General features: G+C 37.1%; 2 protein-coding genes across 8 annotated transcripts in view; one reads left to right on the top strand and one right to left on the bottom strand.

Annotated features, from left to right (window-relative positions):
• The window catches only part of LOC139133613 (high affinity 3',5'-cyclic-AMP phosphodiesterase 7A-like), a 112,154-nt gene that overhangs the window by 39,532 nt on the left and 50,226 nt on the right, over nt 1-22,396 (bottom strand). For 4 of the 7 annotated variants that reach the window (XM_070700354.1, XM_070700359.1, XM_070700361.1 and 1 more), the window contains exons 2-3: nt 5,639-5,699; nt 1,465-1,551 (exon numbers count right to left, since the gene is read on the bottom strand). In XM_070700354.1, coding sequence (XP_070556455.1) covers nt 1,465-1,551; nt 5,639-5,699 — 148 coding nt within the window. Of the gene's footprint in view, nt 1-1,464; nt 1,552-5,638; nt 5,700-17,568; nt 17,742-18,059; nt 18,331-22,396 lie in introns of those variants that run through there. The other 3 variants (XM_070700355.1, XM_070700360.1, XM_070700356.1) reach the window with 2 other exon arrangements.
• The window catches only part of LOC139133612 (probable serine/threonine-protein kinase roco5), a 69,247-nt gene continuing 65,348 nt past the window's right edge, over nt 18,498-22,396 (top strand). Inside the window, exon 1 of the mRNA XM_070700353.1 lies at nt 18,498-18,627. The gene's annotated coding sequence lies outside the window, so the exon portion shown is untranslated. The remainder of the gene's footprint in view (nt 18,628-22,396) is intronic.

Genomic DNA, 22,396 nt, shown 5'->3' with positions numbered 1-22,396 from the left:
CGATTTCCACTAAAGATCGCAGAAGGAGACCATACGCTTTGTACCGATCAACCTGAAATGTTTCAAATAAATGGCAAAATTACCAAAGTTCTGTCTTCAAGACATGCCTTCTCATAACAAGACAGTTAAATCACCTTACAATCCTTTATTCATATGCTTCAGTAAGCAGCTACTGCAGAGTCATTTTCTGGGGATGTAAATACTGTATCTCAGAGGTAATCGATTGGTTTTTACTTTTTTGTACAATTCAATGTTATTTTAACCCTGTTAAATGTGGAGTGGTTGGCTCTATTGCATAGGAGATGGGGGTGGGGGTTGGGAGATGGGGTTAAAAACTTGTTGCAGAAAAAGTCTGGTAAGTTAGAGGAAAAGTAATGTTACATTGTAACAGAACACTAATGATGAGTCAGTTACTAAAAATGACATTTTTTTATCTTTATAAAATGTAAATATCAGTTTATGGACCTTTCATCTAGGTTTTCCAACTAATCAGTTAGTACAGGGCATCATACACCCTCAAAGAATACAAATTTTATTTCAGTATTTTTTTCCAATGAAATGAAATATGAATTGAAAAAATATTAATTTAAGACTTGATGAAAATCAAGTTCAAACTACACTGTTATGTACATGAAATAGACAATAGCTGTAACTTTCGATAATCTTTGTTTTCTGTAAACAGAGGGAGTGGAATAAGTAACTTTATTCTATAAACAGAACAACAAATAATTGAAAAGGCATTAAAGGCTTGTGGAATTTTTGAGATTTTCAGTTTGCCGAAGCACAAACATATTGCTGGTTAACTACAAAAATACTGTGATCATCCTCTTTACCTGCACTGTGTGGAAATTTGGATGTGAGATAATTGTGTGTGTTGTCAAACTGCTTTACATATAGGAAATGCAATGGCCAATCAAACACTGAATGAAGGTCTGAATGTCTGACCAGCATAATAGACCAGGACAATCATAAATGAGGGATACGTAGAGTGATTTATCATTTCATGTATAAAATGCAGAAGTAATCTTCCTTCAGAGAAATGTTGTTCAGAGTTCAGAAGATTAGAGTTTCGAACATTAAATTTGGGTCAAGATAAAAACTTTTATTGAATCTCAAACATGGATGTGAAACAGCTAATCACACGGTCAAGTTGTTATCGATGTTTCAACGCAGAAACAACAAACACTACAAGTATGCAATGGTATACTTTTAGAGCCTGACAACGAAGAATACATTTTGTTGGCAAAATTTTCTGATGCAAAATTGCCTCTCATATTGTTTAATTCAGAGAATTGGGAAAGAAAAATTCAGCAGAACGCTAGTTACAAAACACAAAGTTTTATTTTTGCAGACAGTGGCCTAGTTACAGCAGGGTTTGTTTTGACTGGTTTCATGGTGTTTTTGAGCAAGATTGCACATGTTGTGTATCCAGTGAGTGAGAGGGAAAGAAAATAATATGCTTACGTTCGATGATCTTGTGATCTGTTTCAGGAATAGATCTTCTCCTGCGTTCCTTACCAAGGCCTGGTTTGGTCCTAACCCGGACATCCCCTGAAATTATGCAAAACACATTGCATGGAATAAATGCATACAATTTGGTCCTGTTTCATCAAAGGACAGTCAAAGCCTGTCTACAGCCGATGGTTCGATAATATTTCAGGGAAAGACTTCCTCGCAAAATAACCACCCCTGAATCTTTTCATTTTGCTATCTTAAACTTAAATGGAGACATCTCTCAAAATACAAAGAAAACACAGTGTTTACTGTCTCAGTACAACAAAGGCAACAAAATACATGCATGTTTTAGAACATATCTTTAGATGAGACAGGGTAGTAATTTTGAATTTAAAAATTCTGTCAAATTTACCAGATTTTGTTTTGTAATGAAAAATCACCATCATATTAGCCTTAATTCTTTTCTTGAAATTCACAGAAAATAGCACGAAGATTCCTTGACAGAGTCTAAGCAAAACCTCAAGATCTTCAATTCTGGGGTGGACTTTGCTCAGAATTGATGCATGCCCCTGGCCTAATGAGAAAACCGATGTTATCTTTAAATATTGTTTTGGTTATCATAGCTTAATGTTAGAAGTTAATTAATGACGTTATACTCTGCTGAACGAAACTTGTTGAGTCATCGGTCAAAGGTTCCACCAGAAGTAAACATCACGATCAATATTTCAAAGTTCAATGATATAATTTCTGGTATAGATACAAAGTTATATAATATTGAAGTATTTATACATGTCCTGCCAACAAACCTGTCAGGAAAAGACTTCTTAAATTCATGAATGATGATGATGTACGATATGTTTGCTAATTATCATTATAAAGAATCTGAATTCCTGCCTGAAGTGTAGCTGACATGATGTTTGCACAAAAAGCATTTGGAATGTGATTTTTCAGCTGGGGAGCAACCGTCTGACATTATATAAACTAACATTATGCAAGCATCTGCAGTGTTTTGGGTACAGGAAAACAACAACTTTATGGTTTATAGGCCAAGTAGCTGTAACTTTGGTGATTTTTTCACTATTTTTGCTGTGTATGTCAATTGCAAGTTCTTGTCAACTACCCAAAGAATGTTGACATAACAACTATTTAGCTGTCCAACACAGCGTGTGTACACCTTACACTGTTATTGGTTACATTTGAATTCTAGCCCAGACCAGAATTCACTTGTCAATAATACCAATACAGTTTACACATGTACAGGCAGAGTTGAGAAGCTAAATACTACGGTGATCAACATGTTTTGGGGTGTAGAATAGAATACTGATGTTGATAATAAAAAACAAAAATATTGAAAAAAAATCAAAAGTGGTCCTACAAAAAAAGAGAAAGTGGCCTGTGCTCCTTGGGTTGAATGATGAGGGAATATGTCAAAACAAACCAAATAATCCAAACAATGCAAGGTAATAAAATTACCATGTTTCATAAACACAAATATTTACAATTTCAGGAAGAACCATCTTGAAATAATTTGGATACCTGACCTTGCAGGAATATTGTTTTCCATTGTTCATCAATCCTGCAGGATTGATGAACAATGGACCCACACAGAACAGTTTTATAATAACCGTAATCTTAAGGGGTTATATTTTAAATATTGATTGGAAGACCCTCTAAGTACCGTAAACATGATTGTTTTCACAAGTGACATCGGGCCCATTGTTGTTCAGGTGCATCCAAAGGGATACTGTCACAGAGAAGGGTAAATTAGACCACAGTCCCTTGGTGGGCTATTCAGCTCTGGGACTATTCGCCCCATAGACGAGTGTACAGAAGCCAGAAACAACCTAAGTCAGGAAATGAAATGGCTATTTCGTATAGGGATTGTGCCACCATGTCATCTTCGACGTTCGATTTTACCGTGAAAAGTAGCAAGTTCATCTATCATGTAACCGTCGACCGTTCCCTATCATTCTCAAAATTCATACCTGGTACTTAATTTGCTTCAAAACGCTCGTTTCGTGTGATTTTCGGCTGAATCCGACGGACACATCGTCAAAACATAAGCGTGAGCAACATTCCGGTCACCTCACAGTGGACGTTGGGCACCTCCACTTTACTGACGTTAGCGCCGCATACCCATGAGGGGTGACTGGAAGGTTGTTCACGCCTTATGTTTTGGCAACGTGTCTTCTGAACTCGGCCGAAAATCACACGAAAATTCATACCTGATACTTCATCTGCTTACAAAATGCTCATTTCCTGTGATTTTCGGCCGAGTTCGAGAGACACCTCGCCAAAACATAAGCGTGAGCAACATTCAAGTCACCCCACATGGACAGGCGGCGCCACCGTCAATAAAGTAGGGGTGCCCAGCATTCAGCGCGAGGTGACCGGAATGTTGCTCACCCCAGGTTTTGGCAAGGTGTCCATCGAATTCGGCCGAAAATCACACGAAACGAGCGTTTTTGAATCAGATAAAGTATCAGGTATGAAATTTTAGAATGATAGGGAACGATCGACGGTTGCATGATAGATGAACTTGCTAATTTTCACAATGAAATCGGAAACGGAATGTGACATGTCGTGGTTTTTATAGCCATTCTGTTTCCAGACTTGAGGTGTTTCTCGCTTCTGTACACTCGTCTATGGGGCGAATAGTCCCAGAGCTGAATAGCCCACCAAGGGACTCTGATTAGACTGAGGAAAGGGACATGGGGAATGTTATCACTACGGGAAGCTAAGGGGTACATGAAAGGGGGAATAGAGAATAATGTTCAGGAACAGGGCATTGGCATTCAGGAAGAGGGAATGTTCCAAGATTAGATGCCAGTGAGAAGAAAGATACGAACGGTTTTTAACCATCCCTTCAAAATTGAACACTAAAAATTTGTTAAATAACTGTATCGATGTGGAAAACAGGTTTTTTGGTTATATTTTGGGCTCTGTACAATCAGGAAACCAATTTCAAATTTTATTTTGGAATTTTGTTTGTAAATTCTGTAACACATTCCATACCGGGATCTTGATGTTTATGAATTTTACAGAACATGCAAAATATACAGAAAGAAGGACCTGTTGCATAAAAGAATGGTACAAATGATAATCAAACAGACTGATGCCTGAAAGGGTTAAAAAGGTTTGTTAATATCCTACTTCCAAGATCTCTGACACGGTAGCTTCTCCTTCCTGTATAAAAAACTCAACTTGCCCTGAATATTGCAGTCCAATGTTTGTTTTTAAGGTACTTTGTAACACAAAACTGAAAGATTAAACTTCAGCTAAAACTTTTTGTAAGAAAACTTTAACCCTTTTCCTTTCGAAATACAGAAAAAAGCAAGGATCACTGTGCATATTCTGGTATTAGAGAAACAAATTTCCAAATATTGAATTGAAAATGGCCACCATCCCTCTATTAACTCTATGGGGAAAAGTTAAATATTCGATTGTCAAAAAAATAATCTGGTGAAAACTTCAGTTACTCCAGAAGTTTCAAAATGAATCCCCATAAGCAGTGGACCAAAAATATTGTAAAAAGTTTGAGTGTCTGAATATCAGTCCCTGAAGTGCATTCTACCTTAACACATTCAATTGTTAAATCTCTAACATGATGTCTGAAATCAGTTTTGAAATTTTATCACAAAATTAATTCTGACAACACTTTATGGTCACTTCTCTACTGTCATTTACATTTGAAGAGTAAACAGAATGGGTTTGACAGTTCCAGTGGAAAGATGGGAAGTGGGGTTATGAACAACTGTCAATCATTTCAGCATTTCAGCATGTTAAATGCCACGTAATAATATGGTTCAACTTCAACATGGAAGTACTTTGCACCAATGGAATGTTTGCTGACTCAAAGGTGTACAGAAACACACTTCTGCAAGGTAAATTGAAGTTGAACTACAAGGTTGAAAATCTCTACACAAACATATTGCATCTTAACAGACGTTACCCATAGCAAAGTACGATACACTTTGTACATATTTATCATATTTTTACGTCTACTTTTTGACACCAGTACCTTTGAGATATGAGGCAATAAAATATAGCATACCATTCATGTAATTGTACACATGTTTATGGGACAGCGGCTTCAGATTCAGCATAGGGGATAGGATTCAAATCCCAGAAGTTGATGAAGTTGATGAACAAGGCTCTAAAATGCAATGGGGTAAATACTTACCTAACATCCGAACATATATTGCATTTTTGTCAGTTCTGTCAAAAGAGATTCCGCCCCTCCTCTGAAAAAGATAAAAAGAATTGGACAAATTTAGACAACATACCAACATTGTAGAAGTGTTGTATGTTGAAAGCTTACCCTATATGTAAGGACGGACTCAGTTTCTGACTGATTTTTGTTTCTATATCATGTGAAAAAGTCTGCGTCTTCTGACACTAAAAATGATAAAAATGTCCTCCTTGGCAGTTGTAGTTTAGTCTAGTCTTAGAGTTATGCAAAGTGAAAGGTCACTCAACTCTGTCATATTTTTCCGATATTTCAAACAAAAATTGTGAAATTTTTTCTTCTCCGGCTAAAAGTATCAGTACACTGGACTTAATCAGTGTGCAGGTCATGTCAGTCATACAGTGTTACAAAATTTACAATGTCATCGCTTATCTGCGTCATCTGTCCTTGAAGTAGGCATGAAAGTAGTTCACATGAACGGTGGACAGTGTCAATTTAAGCACAACCACATGAAAATTGTTTTTCATAAATCGCTTGAAAAGTTACCACATGAAACTTTCTGCACTTCAAATTTGTAGGATTAATTTTTATATGATTGTTCTTATTTATTCAGAAATTAAATTTTGGTTTAATTCTTAAAAACAATTTTCCCGTTTGTTTTGAAATCTCCACTAAAAACTTGCTTTTAACATACTGTGCTATCTCTATAAAATTATGAGGAGTATCGATATATTACCATATCTTCTGACAAGTACTCAACCATATAAGCAATAGAAATGCACGACAAGAAAAAGGAAGTTATTCCATTGAGGTTGAAAAAAACCAGTGAATCAGCATTTTGTGGTATTAGGTATGTCAAGTGACCTGGTGAAGAGAAAATCAGGCAGCAATGTACTCTGTGGACTCGCTCACTGACAACTGAAAAATGTACGGTATGCAAATGGGAGCAGACACAACTGGTTGCGTGTAATAAGCCACGATAGTTCCATGTCAGAGGTATAAGTGCAAGGTTTCTGTCGTACATGACACAGTTTTCTGGCCTCTTGTGATTTAGAATTTGTGATTTACTGTATGAATACACTCAATTTTTTTTGCTATGGATTTGGAGAATAAGATTCATAAAAATATCACTTTGATATGAAACTGACAGAGGCTTATATTTACTGGCTTACAAACACAGCATGTCTTGCTTTCCTGTCAGCTGGATAAAAAGTCTATTAACAGGGCATCAAGGCAAACCATCTATTGTCATATCATATAGCTTATGAAACTGAGGAAAAATATAACAGAGTATGATATGTTTAATGATTTGGGGTAAAAATCTTGCCAAAAATATACATGCTATTGATAATTATTTCACCTTGAGGTTTTGCACCTGGTACATGATATTGTATAGTAAAGACGATACAATATGGACACTGTTCAGATAATATAGTGCACGGTACCATGTAAAGTTAAACACGGATTCAGGACTTTAATTTCCGTTGGTAAGCCACACAAATCACACAAGGGACAGTACAGTGTTATTGTGGTTCCGAGATAGTTTATCTCTGTTGTAACCTGTTCACCCCAATTCCCAGTGAACAGGTCCACACTCACTATCGATAACAATAGGCTTGGGCCAAACCATGGTGGTGAAATGGCCGAACTTTCGCCAAGACACTGATGAGCTTGCATGCAGGCATCACCAAGAAATGAATGACGTTGTATTCCCTTCACCAAATGGCAAAGTGTGAACTCAACTGATAGCTGAGGCTTTCTGTTCAGACACAATTTTTCACTTTGATTTAGTCATTGTTCAAATAGAAATGTTTCAAATCAGAGCACAGGCCAGGGAGAAGTGTGTCAAAACACTTGAAGCATGGCATTTCTATGTCATCTGTTTTACAGATTAGTTCCAGTTAACCCAGTGACACCAGCCCATTATCTCTACCACGGTCTGCGTCTTGCGCCGACGACAACAAGGTGAGAGATCAAAGCACTGAGAAATCCCAGGACAACATAGGTCTCTGACTGTGCAATAACATTTAGACTAGCCATGAAGTCCAGGGTTGAGGGGCAGGAGTGTAACAGCTCCACAAATGCAAATGAAATTTCTTTCACATTTGGAAAAGCAGGAAGGATTTCACTCCATTCCCGAGAAGGCTGAAGTCACAGGTGACATGACCGAGCAAGGGCAAAAGCTAAATCTCAAGGCAACTTTGATGTTGTAAATTTCTTTAGTGTGATGGCTAAAACTCCCACTGCAGAAATAAATTGCAGAAGTGATACGGAACATTTGTGTGATAAAAGCCAGTCGCTTGTGGGAATACTTGTCATGAACTCGTCATTATTTTCCAGACACTATTGGGAAAATTTCTGATGTCAAGTCCACAGAGTGTTGGGATAACTGATTTTGCAATTTGATAAAGTCCTGTCACTGACGTGTGAACAATTCGGTTTAACTCCTACCTGCTACATAGTAGTCTAGCATCTCGACATCGTCTTTCGGCCTTCGTCCATACTTCGTCTAGTCGCGAGTTCCTCTTTTAACGCCGCAGAATGCAAAACTGTTCATTTAAAAGTCACTGGCATCCCTTTGAAAGCCGAGTAGTCAAAATGGTCCTCTCATGATTGGCCTATGTTAAATTGGTGTTGCTCATTAATATTCATTATGCCCAAATATGGCACATGCTCTCTAGCTAGTTTTTCGTTGCGGTAATTTCGTACATGTCAACAAAATCGCATCAGCTAAACAATTTAGTGATCCTGCTCAACAAGTCTCCCCTTGCTGTTTTTTGAATGATGATATTCCTGGTATCGTTTGTAGTACATCATTTATCACTTCTGTGATAGTTTGCGTCGCCTGTTCTGCAGCCATTGTTTAAGGCAGAAAAAGGTTATGATGTTGGAAATGTTAATTATATTTACAATGTAGCTCTGCCCCGAACAAGTCACATGAGAGGACCATTTTGACTGATTGACTTTCAAAGGGACGCCAGTGATATCATGGTTTCTTGTATAATGCACAATTCAGGGCAGGTGAATATTCCACATTGACAAAGAATCATTAGCATAAAATTTCAATATCGAAACCATTCTCATTAATATAATTTGCATAAATCAATACTAATCTGCCCCGTATCTTGCACTAGTGGTTTTTGCTGGAACTTATTCACATTTAAACAAACAGTTTTGCATTCTGCGGCGTAAAAAGTGGATCTCGCGACTGTAATGGAGTATGGACGAAGGCTGTATGATGATGTCAAGATGCTAGACTGGCTATATTGGAAAAAAAAAATATAGAAAGTTTTGCCATCAGGGAAAGAGAGTATAAATTAAAACTGCTTTTTTGCTATCAGCTGATTTTGATAACCTGCAGGCAAAGCTCAATGTCTTGTCACATTCAATGGTATTCTACTGTGTGTGGATCTCAGCATGGTGTTGTCTACAGTACCAGAACTGTTATATCAATTCAAAACTAAGGATGTTAGTGTTGCTGACAATTCTCTTCACACTATGCATGGAACCATAGGCCGTGGACAGTGCATTTGCGCTAACTTTTGATAATATATAATTTTCTTTATGTTGTTGATCTATAAAACAAGTGTATTTTGTTCTTTTCCGAAAGGTATTTTGATAGACAAAAATTAATACCTTGTAAAAATAAAGCGTACAATATGCTATTACAATATTATGAATACTGTTGGCAAATTAATTCCAGTACAGACTTGAGGTTCTTTGATATACAAAGTTAATATCTTGTGAAAATAATGCGTTGCAAACAATCTGCTTTTGCAATTATTATTGTTGGCAAATTAATTCTCCTCAAGAAAGGCACTTTGATATACAAAGTGATACCTTGTGAAAACAATGCATTGCAAACAATATGGTATTGCAATATTATTGTTGGCAAATTAATTCTAGTCCAGACTCAGAGTTAGTTGTCAACCATAACACTGGACACACGATGGATATGTTGTCGTGTTGAACACAGGAAATGCTTGCCATGATTTGGGAGAAGAACCTGAGCTGTACAAACAGAACAAAACTAATGAAAATCTGGCACAAGTGACAGCTGATGGAAGGGCGCAGGGACCACGTTACAGGTACTTGATACAGTTAGCAGATATGAAATTGTGTTATCTACTGGTCGGAAGGCGAATTAAGGTAGAATGTTCCTCGAAAGTGAAAGACTTAAACTTTTGCTCAAACTTTCCTAAATGAACTTTCAACCATTCTCTTATCAAATCAACAATAAAGATACTGATAGTAGATATGAAACTGCATTACCTACTGGCTGGAAGACAAATTAAGGTAGTACGTGCCTAAACAGTGAAAGACTTAAACTTCGGCTCTCAAACTTCGGCTCTCACTTTCCTTAACATAACTGTCAACCATTCCCATACCAAGTCAAGAATAAAAATCAAGGGTCAAAGTGCAAAGTTTGGTACAACAGAAACAAATTACCTGACATTTACTGATATTTGAAATTCAAAAAGGCCACCATCCCTAAGCTGGGTTAACTCTACTTGGAAAAATTAAAATTTCAATTTTAAAATGTATCTTACTTCAGGAGCTTTAAAACGAGCCTTTACGAGTGGTACATGAGCCGAAGAATCATAAAAATTTGAGAGTCTGAATATACGTCCCCGATGCACATTCTACCTAATGTCATATTTACAAGAAATATCTAGCATATATTATATTCACTGAGATATGATTACAGATCTGGTACTGCACAAAAAAAAATTAAAATCCAGCAAAAGTGACAGCCAATGAAAGGGGGCAGGGACCAAGGTGCTTGATACAGATAGCAGATATGAAATCGTATTATACCTATAAGTTTGAAGACAAAATGATGTACGCCATATTTACATGAAATATCTAGCATGTATTCACTGAGATATGATTACAGTATTTTGCAAAAGAGCATGTGATGAAGAAAGACCGTAGAATAGCAGATCAATATGATTCAGAGAAAGCTGAAGTATATCTGTAGAGAACAGTACGTTGATGAAGTTGTGGGCATCTTGTCCTATACCGGTGTATCACCAAGCACAGCAGACAGAATGATACTGGCTGGGCAGTGGAGGGCATTTGGTGGGCAACACATTCAGTAGGGATGGAAGTCAGTTGGCACTGCACATGGAAGGGATGGCAGTCGGTTGGCATGACACCCATCGGCTGTTACACTTAGGTACCGTGTGACCCTGGATGTTGCTGGTCGGTACCCGGAGTACTGTAGGTGTTGTGTGCAATCGGGTGTGACTATCATGTGGTATGTACAAACGTCAGCTGGGGACATCTGGGCCCACAAGTCTGACGTATCTCCAAATTGATCAACTATTACAATCAACCCCACAGATAAGGTACATTTCCTAGGGTGAATGCTTCCATTCTGCCGTAAGTCATTATGCTGAGTACAACTGGGGACAAAGATCTTACTGGAGCATGGCAGGCCATTTTAATTGTTTTTCTCCCAAGGGCTACAGTTCACAATGGCCATGGTACATTCAGTGTAAACTATGTCAAATTTTTTTTGTGAACTTGTGGGCCAAAGCATCTATTAAAACTCCCTTTCATTTGATACATCACTGAATGTCCATCAACACCCTGAAAATGAATGGATATCTGTGTTTAAAATGCGAAGCTGTTAGTGTTAACTGTCTTGAATTTTCAGAAATGTCATGGACAGAACACAGATGTTCAACAAAAAAATAAAACTTTGTACAAAGACGTTAAATAATGCTTTCATTACCATGGTCTGGTGCAAATAAATTGTTATCCATAGAGAGCATGGAGCCATTTATGGGGTATTGATGTTAGGTTAATCAGTCTGTCAGTGTTATGATTGTTGCACTACTTGTGAAAAAAATGTACTGAACACGGATAGAAGTGATAATGCTGCAGTCTCAGAGATTCTGTAATTACTCTTGGCAGAGAAATACACTGAATTATTTGCATTTCATTTTGCTTGCTGGGTAAAGCCAAGTCATGTTTAGCTGCCGAGACCAATCTGATTTTCATCCCTTCATCCCTGGCATCCAGTGTAGTGGTCTGAGGTAACCATAGGATACTACGGCTCAAACTAAAACTGATGGCATTGAAGGGATGTATAGCTATGTGTGAGACAAAGTACTGTGAATTGAAAAGTGCACGCAGCTCTGTCTGTTCCAGTCATGATTTAAATAACATTGCGGCAAGAGATGATTGTCCCTATTGAAAATCTGAATCTGTTATTAACATGCGACAGTGACCACACGAGAAAAACTCACATTATGACTCGGAAAAACTTTGACAGTAAGAGACTGTGAGTATGCAATCCAGAATGCCAGACATGTGAAAAGTAAGTGATAAATTCTTTTCTGTCCCCTAGTACATCCTGCAGACATAGTTTCCTTTGACATCCTAACACATGGGACAATGAATATGACAAATTCAACACATCTGTTTCAATATTCAAAGAATGCATGAAGAAATTCAAAAAAACATCGACGTTCTGATCTGGCTGTGCAGTTTTTTGACATACCAGCGTGCTTGTGTAATGTTTTTACCTCAGTCATAAAAAATAAATTATGATCTGTTCAAGACGAGCAATATATCATATGATCTCTATTGCTGAATTATATCATCCAAAAATGCCGATACTTTTCATTCGCATAAAAAGGTTGATGCCAATGCTGTTACAGTAGCAAGAAGATATTTCAAGATTTGTTTCACTTTGCCAAAATTTGTGAATTCTGACTTGTCAGGTTTTGTGAATACCGTACCTTGTCTATAACTTTCTTCTCGTCCACAAAAACACATTTTAAAAAATATTGATAATTTAATAGCAGACACAGCATGATGTATATAGTGTGTACTGAGCATTGACAGGCAAGGCTAAACTGTACTTTGTATGATCAACCAAACATCAATTATAAGGGGATTTATAAATTCGTGAATTTTCACTTCATTTTAACCTAATAACAGCACAAACAATACAATGCACTTGCACAAAGAATGTTTAGCAATGATAAAAAAGATTAAAACCAAACAGCGTATCTGTACCATCAAATATTATTCATGAAGGAATTTATAAATTCCTAAATTTTGCCGTTATGTTGAGATTTCAAATTTTACTTTTGCCAAGTACCGAGTTTGAACAACCGATATGATCTCAGCAGAAGTTCACACCTTTCAGCTTCTTCTCTCGGTACCACTGAGAGATTTTAATGACGTGAATTCAAACCAAGTGTATCAAAACGGGGTTGAAAAGGTAAGAAGAAAACAGGACATCTGAGTCACTTCATCCCGGAGTGAAAAATGTCACGAAAGTGTCAAATCGACATGTCTCCTACTGCTACAATTTATGAAAAATGATCACTGTTAACACTATACATAAAGGTCGCCGGAAAAAAAAGTATGCGTGGCTCTGTAGAGTCTGCTTTTCACGCTTAGTAATGAACCAGTTCACAGAAATCTCGTATAATAAGCTAATAAATTTCTCTGAACATCCAAGTAATGAGTGATAGCACACGGTCGAACATTCAGTAAAAGCAACTAATTTTAATGATATATTTCACTCCGTAATACAGTTTACTCAGGGTCTATGATAGATTTCATTCAATGCTACAGATCACGCAGGGCTCCATAATAATTACATGTAAAATCATGCACAGACCACACATGAAAATTCCTCCTCAAATCTCAAACCTCCCTTCATGACATGAAAGACACAAAGTCAAAAATCATGAGTTAAATTCTGAAGCTGATCTATGGGAAACGCTGGGACTTCTTCTTGTGATTAAAAATGATGCACTTTTTTGTGTGTGTGCACAAATCATTTGTCACACTGTTGCTTAGGCAACAATCCGTCATTGGCTTTGTGAATGGCAAGTGTGAAATTGATTCAATTTGTCAAAACGTGAAATGAATACGAAGACCATTCGCTCCGCCATGTACTGTACAGTATATGCTGCAGTGGTAACACTGATTCAAATCCTTTCCTCAAACTGAGAGAAATTTACATTTTGGTATTTTGTGCTATTGGCATATGTAAGTCCTTTTGGAAACTAATTTGGGTGCAACACTACAGTTTCAACTTGCTCATCCCTAATTCCTTGTGAACCAGTCCACACTCACAATTGATAACAATAGGTTTGGGCCAAACCATGGTAGAGAAAGGGTAAATGGTGAAGTTGGACCTCAGTACTGGGAAATAGGATGCCCTTCCTGTCATCCACATTACACTATACACAGATCTGCCACATAGCACTACCAGCTGTCAGAAAGGAGCCACGAATATGGCTACACAGAAAGGCTAATGAATCCTGCCTCTTTTAAAAAGTTTAGAAAATTGATTTATAAACTTCAGAACAACCATGAGCCTCAAGTTGAATTGTAAATGAGCCTGAAAGCATAGACTGTAACCAAACATTGGTATAGACGTTTAAGGCTACTTTCCCATCTCCACTGATGCATGTCCAGGGCTAACAAACTACATGACCGACACATGTACTCGTGTCGTATCACTTGATATGTACGTGTTGAAAAATCAGTACTGTCAGAGTGAACTGTTTTTGACATTAACTCATAGACCGGCGTGACAGAGGGCACTTGCAAGGGTAGGATATCTCTAAATATTTCACCTTCAAGGGTACAATATACCCTGAGTTTAAAATTAACCTAGAACACGACCATGATGGGGTCAGAAAAAGTTGCAGTTCAGCTGCCTGTTTTATTTTAGCTGGTATAATCAGCACTTTTGCTTCCAACAATAAAACTCTGGAACGTCCATTGAAAACTGCAGCATTAAAACCAGAACGACACACACACAACATTTTTAAGGTGAAGGATTTTTTATGATGATAACATAAATGTTACAAGCTTTCTTATATCTGCTTTAAGCAAATCCTAAGGGTATTTATTGCTTGGGGAAAAAAATTAGGTTTACACTTTTCTTTCGTTAAAGTAATATTTGGAAAGTGTTCATAATTTTCTCTGGGTGAAATACAAAATGTATTAACACAGATCTCAATCAACTAAGCTTCTGCAATTTGAGTGATTGAATCTTTCGACATACCTGGACACGTCTCTTCCAATACACACAATACCAACAACAGGAAAGCACAGAATGTCAGGTATTTCTGTTACTGCACTATGAATTTCCTGTAAAATCAGTAAGGTCACACCTTGGAGGAACAAGAGCATTGAACCACAAACACAAGGAGAAGGAATGACTTACCAACCTAGGGGGGCACTTCCCTTTGATGCTGCCTCTACAGTTTTCACACATTAACTTCACCTGACATCCACGCATTTAACACGTACTCATGGATGAATGACTAGTGCGCAGTATTCACAGCTTGGCAACAACGTAAACTATGACAGCTGGCTAAAACAACATGTACTACATATGTATCACAGTGTATAAAGTGTACCGGGGCATGGGCAGCAATCCAGGCACACAGAAACCATGTTGTTGTGGAGATTACAACAGTCCAGGAATCAATCTGACTCAGTAAATAATCAATCAACTCATGTGGACCTGTTGATATCACACAAAAATATAAAAACCATGCTGCACCTTGAAGAAAGGTAGCTTTGCTGGTTCTCTGTCACAGAGCTCTGCTGCACCTAGGGAGTGCAATCTTTCATATCAGGACTGAACCAAATTTGATAAAATAGAAAATTACGGCAACACACAATGTAACTTAATACATGTAAAAAGTTATACTATTTGCATCAATTTGGGTTTTTTAGTCTTCATCACAGGTTTTGATCTGCTGACTCACAATGGTTTCTATTACCGAGCTGAATTTCTCAAAATTATGCCAAATTTTTCACAAAGTTGCAGATCAAACTGTCTTTCACAAGTGAGATAATGATAATGATGAGTCCTTTCTACATACTTTGAAAGTTGTTTCTCATAATTTTTGGACATGTAATGAGCTCAAGAAAAAAGTGTTTAAAAAAATACAACCGAGTTAAAAAGGATTAATAAGATATGCAACCACTTGTTGATGATTTCCAAAATGGAGAACATTAAATATGTCGCAGACTCAGGATTGCCTTGACAAATGATGATGATATGCCCACTGTCAATTGGTCAAGGAAATATAGCATTCTACTGTTACACACTTTCAGAACAACTGTCAATCAAGATACTGCCAGTTCATTAGAATGTAAGTATATCTTGATCTATTTAGCACACATTCTGGCACCCTGCTACAGTCTTGCCGACACCAAAATTTGGTCCAATCCAATTGTTTACAATGGGCAGCTGGACCTGCACACATGGAAAGGGGGGTGTTTTAAACGAGTTAAACTAATTACAAAAATTGTCTTGAAAACAAGAACTTATCCTTGGATATTGATTGTGTTAACGGCTGAAGGACAAACTCAGTGAAAGCCACAGCAGCCATAGAGAACAATGCCCAGTGGATCTTCCCCACTGTGAGCTATTCAACACATGAATTCAAGAAGAAAAGTTAAACAAAAGTAGACAATATGAAACTATTTACCAGGCTGTGGAAACTTTTCTAGGGTTACTGCTGTAAGAGGCTGGAAAATATTGGACAATGCAAAGCTAGCTGTTACTCTGCTTCAAACAAAATAGACTCCAGCTGATATTTGCATACGGCTTCGTTGAAAGTGGTACCGAGTAACTAACAATGCTGCAGAACACTTCAGCCATCAAATTTGTCGTCTTAAAAGCAGTACATTGTGAACTCCATTAGATTTTATTGTTCACCATTTGTACATGCCCACAGGTACTGCCCAACTTCTCACAAATCAAGTTTTATCTTTCAGGAGTGTTTTTTTTCTTCTTCTTTTTCTTTTTTGGTGTGTCTGATTGCACGTCAAAATAAGCATGCAACACTGCCAATATCAAGCAGCGTCATGGCAGCACCACTGAAGGGAATCGTAATAGCATCCCCTTGACAACTTGGAGATGGCAAATCTACGACATACAGCTCAGCCACTTCTGAAGATACTAAAAAACTTTTGAAATGTTTTTTTTTTTAACAGAAAAAACCCAAAATTTTCAAAATGGACTAAATTGGAGTACGCTGACTGTTAAGTAGGTCAAGCAAGGAGCTATGGGGAACCAGACAAACATATCTTTGAGAGTTCAACAGCCTCTTCCTCTTCGGGACATTCCTTCTTCATAGCTCTTTAAAACACGTAGACTAGCATAAACGTTACTCACCACACACCACACATGCCAGCTTATAGTTGCTTTCCAATTGCTTTTCATTAAGTAATCAATAAAAGCCGGCAGAAGGACGATCTTAATCATGCTGATTAATTAGTGGGCATTTGTTGCGCAGATTAACACATTTATAGAAGTGTGCCAAGATTGAAGACAAGAGAGATCCACACTATTTTGTGAATCTGCCCGCTGACCTTGGCAATGTCAAATGTTCCCCTCATCAATCTTGTCCTAGAATTACTACCAAAGAAGACATAAAACTTGAAATTCTCACAACACACCAAAAAAGAAAAGATTACACGCCAACGACTTGTTACCATGGATAGTCCACAGATCAACGACATCATTCAATTTTAATTTGATTTTTTTTTCCCCCCTTTTCTGTAGTGTTGGCCTGGCAGCAAATGTACTGCATACTGATACGTGTCTACACATAGAATATGATTTAAATCATGGCCACTGTAGAATGGAAGCCATACAAAGTCCGTTTAATTCCAAGTCAGCCCGGCTACTGCACAGTCTTTCCTGTACAGATGATCATCTAAGGCATAGTTTTTTTTTCGCTGATAGTTATCGATTTATTATATGCATGGTTTACAACAAAACTTTCCTGCACTACATGAATTACACAAAAAAAAAATCAGCATAAGTACCAGAATGCTCTGACTTGCAGGGTTGTGAGTGAATAATTTACATCTGACTGTATTAAGAAAATATTGCTGCCACAGAAACAATGGAAAATTACCTTATTTTCTGCTGTATCTAAATCCAAACCATCAGTGCTGGAGAGGTATGCCATGTGAAAGAACCTACACCAACGTCAGATTCCACCGAACAGCCATCTTAAAGCTTGACTGCTCAAAAGTCAACTTCTCTCCATGGCCTCGGCTGTCATCCACACACACAAGGTAAAGAAATCTAGAAAATATCACCGACCACTTCTGAGTTTGGGGGCTCTGGCTTTGTCATTTGTAGGGGCGGCAGGGGAAAAAGTTTCAAAATTGAAAACAACACACGTAGATCAAACCTTGTCCGGTTGTCCACTGAAATGTGGCACTAAATATGTGACTCTTTGTGGTACTTAAACATTGATTACCAAACAAATATTGACCCACAGTTAGGAGTTACAATGCCATCATGTCTCAAAAACTGTTGCAGATTACTCAGCCACAGGTGAAGAAGACTTCAAATGAATCAATACATTCATAAACTGTTCAGAAATGCTGACCAACTTACCGAAGCTTGAAGCTAAGTTTTGTTCTAGGGCCTGTGTGGCAGCCCTTCAGAGACTTCTCTTGTCTTATCTCTGCTACGGCAAAAGAGTTGACCGACTTGCTCGATGAATCAGTAACAAGGCGGTATGTGTGTATGTATGTGTGTATGGTGTGAGCGAGTGAGTGTACGTATGCGTGACCCGGTCTGCTTGGTGTCGGAAGTGACGCAAATGAAATGGATTTGTATGCTTGTCTGATTTCACCAGCTCAGAGAGTCACAACATGTCGTGAATAAGTCAGCCACGGTGCTGTTACTGCTCACACACTGACAACGGATTCCTTTCTGACTTGCAAGATCCAAGACGGCTCAAAGAAGACAAACATCTGATAAGCAACTAAGCAGTGCGGTGGCCTGGGAAATGATCAATATCTCACGTTGCATTTCTCTCATGATGTCATAACTCAATCCCCCTTCCTCATTTGCATGACAACAAGGCCATTTGCAACACACAAGATCTCAACTCCCTGTAGACGTCAGCAACTGTTGAAAGTGACAACATTACACGTCATTGGGACTTAATTTGCCTAAGGTATGCCACAACTCAATACCATCCTTTCAGAACATACATCACCCTTGATGCAAAACATCCCAACCCAGGACAAACTCGTACCGTATATCTGGACTGTTTGATCATTACTGATCCCTACAACTGGCCAATACCACTGTTTTGACACGTTCATTGGTGACATAAAAACACATACATGGGTCTGTTGCATACACAGCTGTTTACAGTTACATCCTTTGAAAAAACTGATAAAAATAACTGTTCACCACTGGAAGGCAATCACAAGTACTTGGCAAGATTCTGGCATACTTCAGTGCACATCAGATTCACCATTGGTGTTACACAAGAAATATACACAAAATATACAGCTGAGGCTGAAACTTAGCAAGCTATGTGCCTACATAAACACCTGACATCCAAAGTTTGACTTTCCTTCAAGCACCAATAGTAACTTGTTTGTTAAAATATTTGGACAAGGTTTGTAAAGTTCTGTTTGTTCTGCACACACACCCCATGACTGGATTGGTTATGGATTCAAAACTTTGTATCTTAATAGCACTAAAAGTAATTAAACACATTCCAAAACCAATGTTTCAAACCTTCACATATTAAACTTCTCTGAACTGACATGAGAGTTCTGTGATTAAAATGTGAAATGAAGACATCTTTTATAAAACAAAACAAAAATATTAATCAGCAATTTTTTAAACCCAAACCCTTCTATGAATTTCTTTCAACAGCACAGCTGTTCAGCAAATGCTATGCCCTAAACACAGGCCCACAGATGGTAAATTCAATATAGATATTTTTTTCACAGAAAAATATCTGAAACAAGACGGATGCAAAAAAAAGCAAGAATATCATCTGAATACTGGAAACTGAATATCCTGTGACCTTGAGACAGGTCTCCCAATGAGTTTTTGTCTACATCCAAATATGAGTTGTTTCAGTATAAATTAGATTACATAAGACAACAATGCCAACCAGTAAATGCAAGGATACAGCCAGTTCAATTTAAATAATACATTTTTAATCTATGAAAATTTGTTCATTCTTTACAAAAGTTTTATTGTCAAAATAGTCTCTATTATCAAGCACTATTATTTACAAGAGCTCGGCCAATGCTACAGAAATTTGATTTGGTAGTTATATGGTAACATTTTCCCTAAAAATTTCATGCCTAGTTAATGTACTTTATTTCATAATATGTCGAATGGATTCAAAGGGTGGGACTAGACTAGTTGCCTTGCAGCTATTTTTGACCCCCCTTTTCCCATTGTACAAACTAATTTGTAAATGTTCTCATTTTTATTGTATTGCCGGGAATAAAGAACTCAATTCAATTCACTTCAACTGTTTGCATTTCATGTTTACAGACGTCCCACAAAACATGACAAAAAAGAAAATTTCATGCTTTTAATTAACCCTTTAAGGGACCGTTCAGTTTTTACGGCCTAGAGCCACAGTCAGTTTTTGTCATCATCATAAATTGTAAAGACAATTTTTTTTCTGATCTTTTTTAAAAATTTTGATCAAAAACTGTAGCTAATCAAAAGTGATATACATTCAGAGCAAAAAAGTTACCAAAAACTTCAAATTATTGGTTAAAATTTTGAACTGAAATTTTGGCAGGAAAAAGTACCGCACTCAAAGGGTTAAATTTTTCTCTCAGCATTGGAGTGGTAGTTCTTTTGTATTTACCAATCAAACGAAGGTCCAACATAACAACATTCAAAATTACAGTTTAATGCTATAAATTTGGAGAGTGCTAAAAGGGTTGCATTTTTGGAAAGTACTAAACATACATATTAATAGTGATGTCACACAGAACATGTATATGTAATGGATACACCATTCATTGCACCAACACCAAAAACTTGTTGGCCGAGTTAAAACCACAACTGACATGTGCTCATCGGTTTTGTTTGATATCCAACAATAGACAACAAAACGACCTACACATACACCAAGGACAAAAATGCCAAGTGGCCGGATAAATGAGACAAAAACAATTATCAATAATATACGTGTTTCACTGTCAGTATAGGTTTCAACATTTTGGTCCACCTTTATTAATCATCAAAAACACAACGAATCGTTGATATTATCAGTTTTCAAAGAAAACATGATTAAAAAACAGCAATTTAAGTGATGATATCATAATTATCATTAGATATGATAATAAACTGGAAATTATCCTATCCAGTACTGAAAATATTTGTTTCTTAAACACAATTTGGAAAGGCAACAAACAGATTGTGAATTAATGATCTCAGACAAGACATTGAATAAGCAACAAGAGTTTTTTTTCAAACAGGAATGTAGCAATTATATAATGAAGCTGCCCGGTGAAAGAATCAAGAACGACACACATTCCTCATCAGACAATCTGAGATCCCTGTAAAGGTGTAGTCTGTCTGTATGATCCCTCTACCTCATCTGTGGACTATATCTCATTTAAATGTAGTAACTTATACCTCATGACCAGAGAAATTGTGTGCATATTTTGCAGTTTAACCCCCATGACTGAATGGTATAACCCCATTGACTATATTCTATGGTACTGTTGGGCCTTAACACTGGGAATAAGGGGTGCTTGCTTAGCTTTGATAGGTGTGCTTCCAGCATTTTTCTGGTAACATACCTGGACTGCACCTGTAGTGTACATTACGTGTCTATGAACGTACAGAACAAAACCTTTCAACCAGAAAAGCAACAGCGTTTTAGTTGATAGAAAAAAGTTGCAAACTTCAAAAGAACAAAAAATATGGCAAACTGACAGATGTGATTATTGCTTATTTTTCTATTGGTCACGACCACGCCAATTCAGAAACCAACACCAGCAGCTTTGTACCTTCCAATGTTTTGTCTAGTAAGTTTCTTGTTTTTTGGTACTGCCTTACTTTCCAGGCCATGTACGTTATAGTTGTATTATTTATTTCGCAGTGACGTCAACTCGATACATACATGCCTTAGTCGACAGCTGCCCCGAGTCAAGTGACACACATTATTGACAATGTTGTGCACCTGATTTCATTATCAACGCAAACAAAATGACTTGGAAACTCCCCTCGGCACAGTTATAGGACGGTGCATATTTTGATCATTACCAATTGGTAATATTGTTCAAAGCTAGAATCTAAGGAGAGAAATAATCTGACTCATACTGATAAAGCATTACAAAACCAAGATACTAAGAATGTCATCATGATAACATTAAGGTGAAATTTTTGCCATTTTGTATTTTGAAAACAAATAATTTCATTACCAAATAACACTTACACTGGAGAAACCAACAAACAAAATCAATAAGAAAAATTTGAGGAATTATCTGGGAAAGGAAGTCCAACTAGAACTAAAAATATGGAAATTATATTAAGAGTGGAGGAATCGGCCAAAACAATAATGGCCATTTTAGGAAAATGGTCAACCAGCCTCAAATCTTCATGTAGTCTTTCATGAAAGATTGTATAAAGATTGGAAACTGGTCAAGCTACCTTGTAATTTCAAGAATGCATACACATACCAGTCTTTTTCCATTTTTCACAACTTGTAACTGGGATTCTGTATGTACTTATATGTATTTTAAACAAATTTCAAAATAGTAATAAAAAATACATTCTTCTTGGCTAGCTGAGCTTTGATAAAACAATACCAAATTTGGTTGATACACATAAAAAGGTATACAAATTTTCAGGAATTTTAAATTATCTGTTCTACAAAGTAACAAGGAAAGAATTTTTCATTTTGTAAAATGATGATTCTAAAACAAATTTGCTAATCAAGATTACTT

Source organism: Ptychodera flava, chromosome 5 (genome assembly GCF_041260155.1).
Source record: "Ptychodera flava strain L36383 chromosome 5, AS_Pfla_20210202, whole genome shotgun sequence".
In the NCBI taxonomy this organism is placed as follows: domain Eukaryota; kingdom Metazoa; phylum Hemichordata; class Enteropneusta; family Ptychoderidae; genus Ptychodera; species Ptychodera flava.
This window is presented reverse-complemented; position numbering and strand designations above follow the sequence as displayed.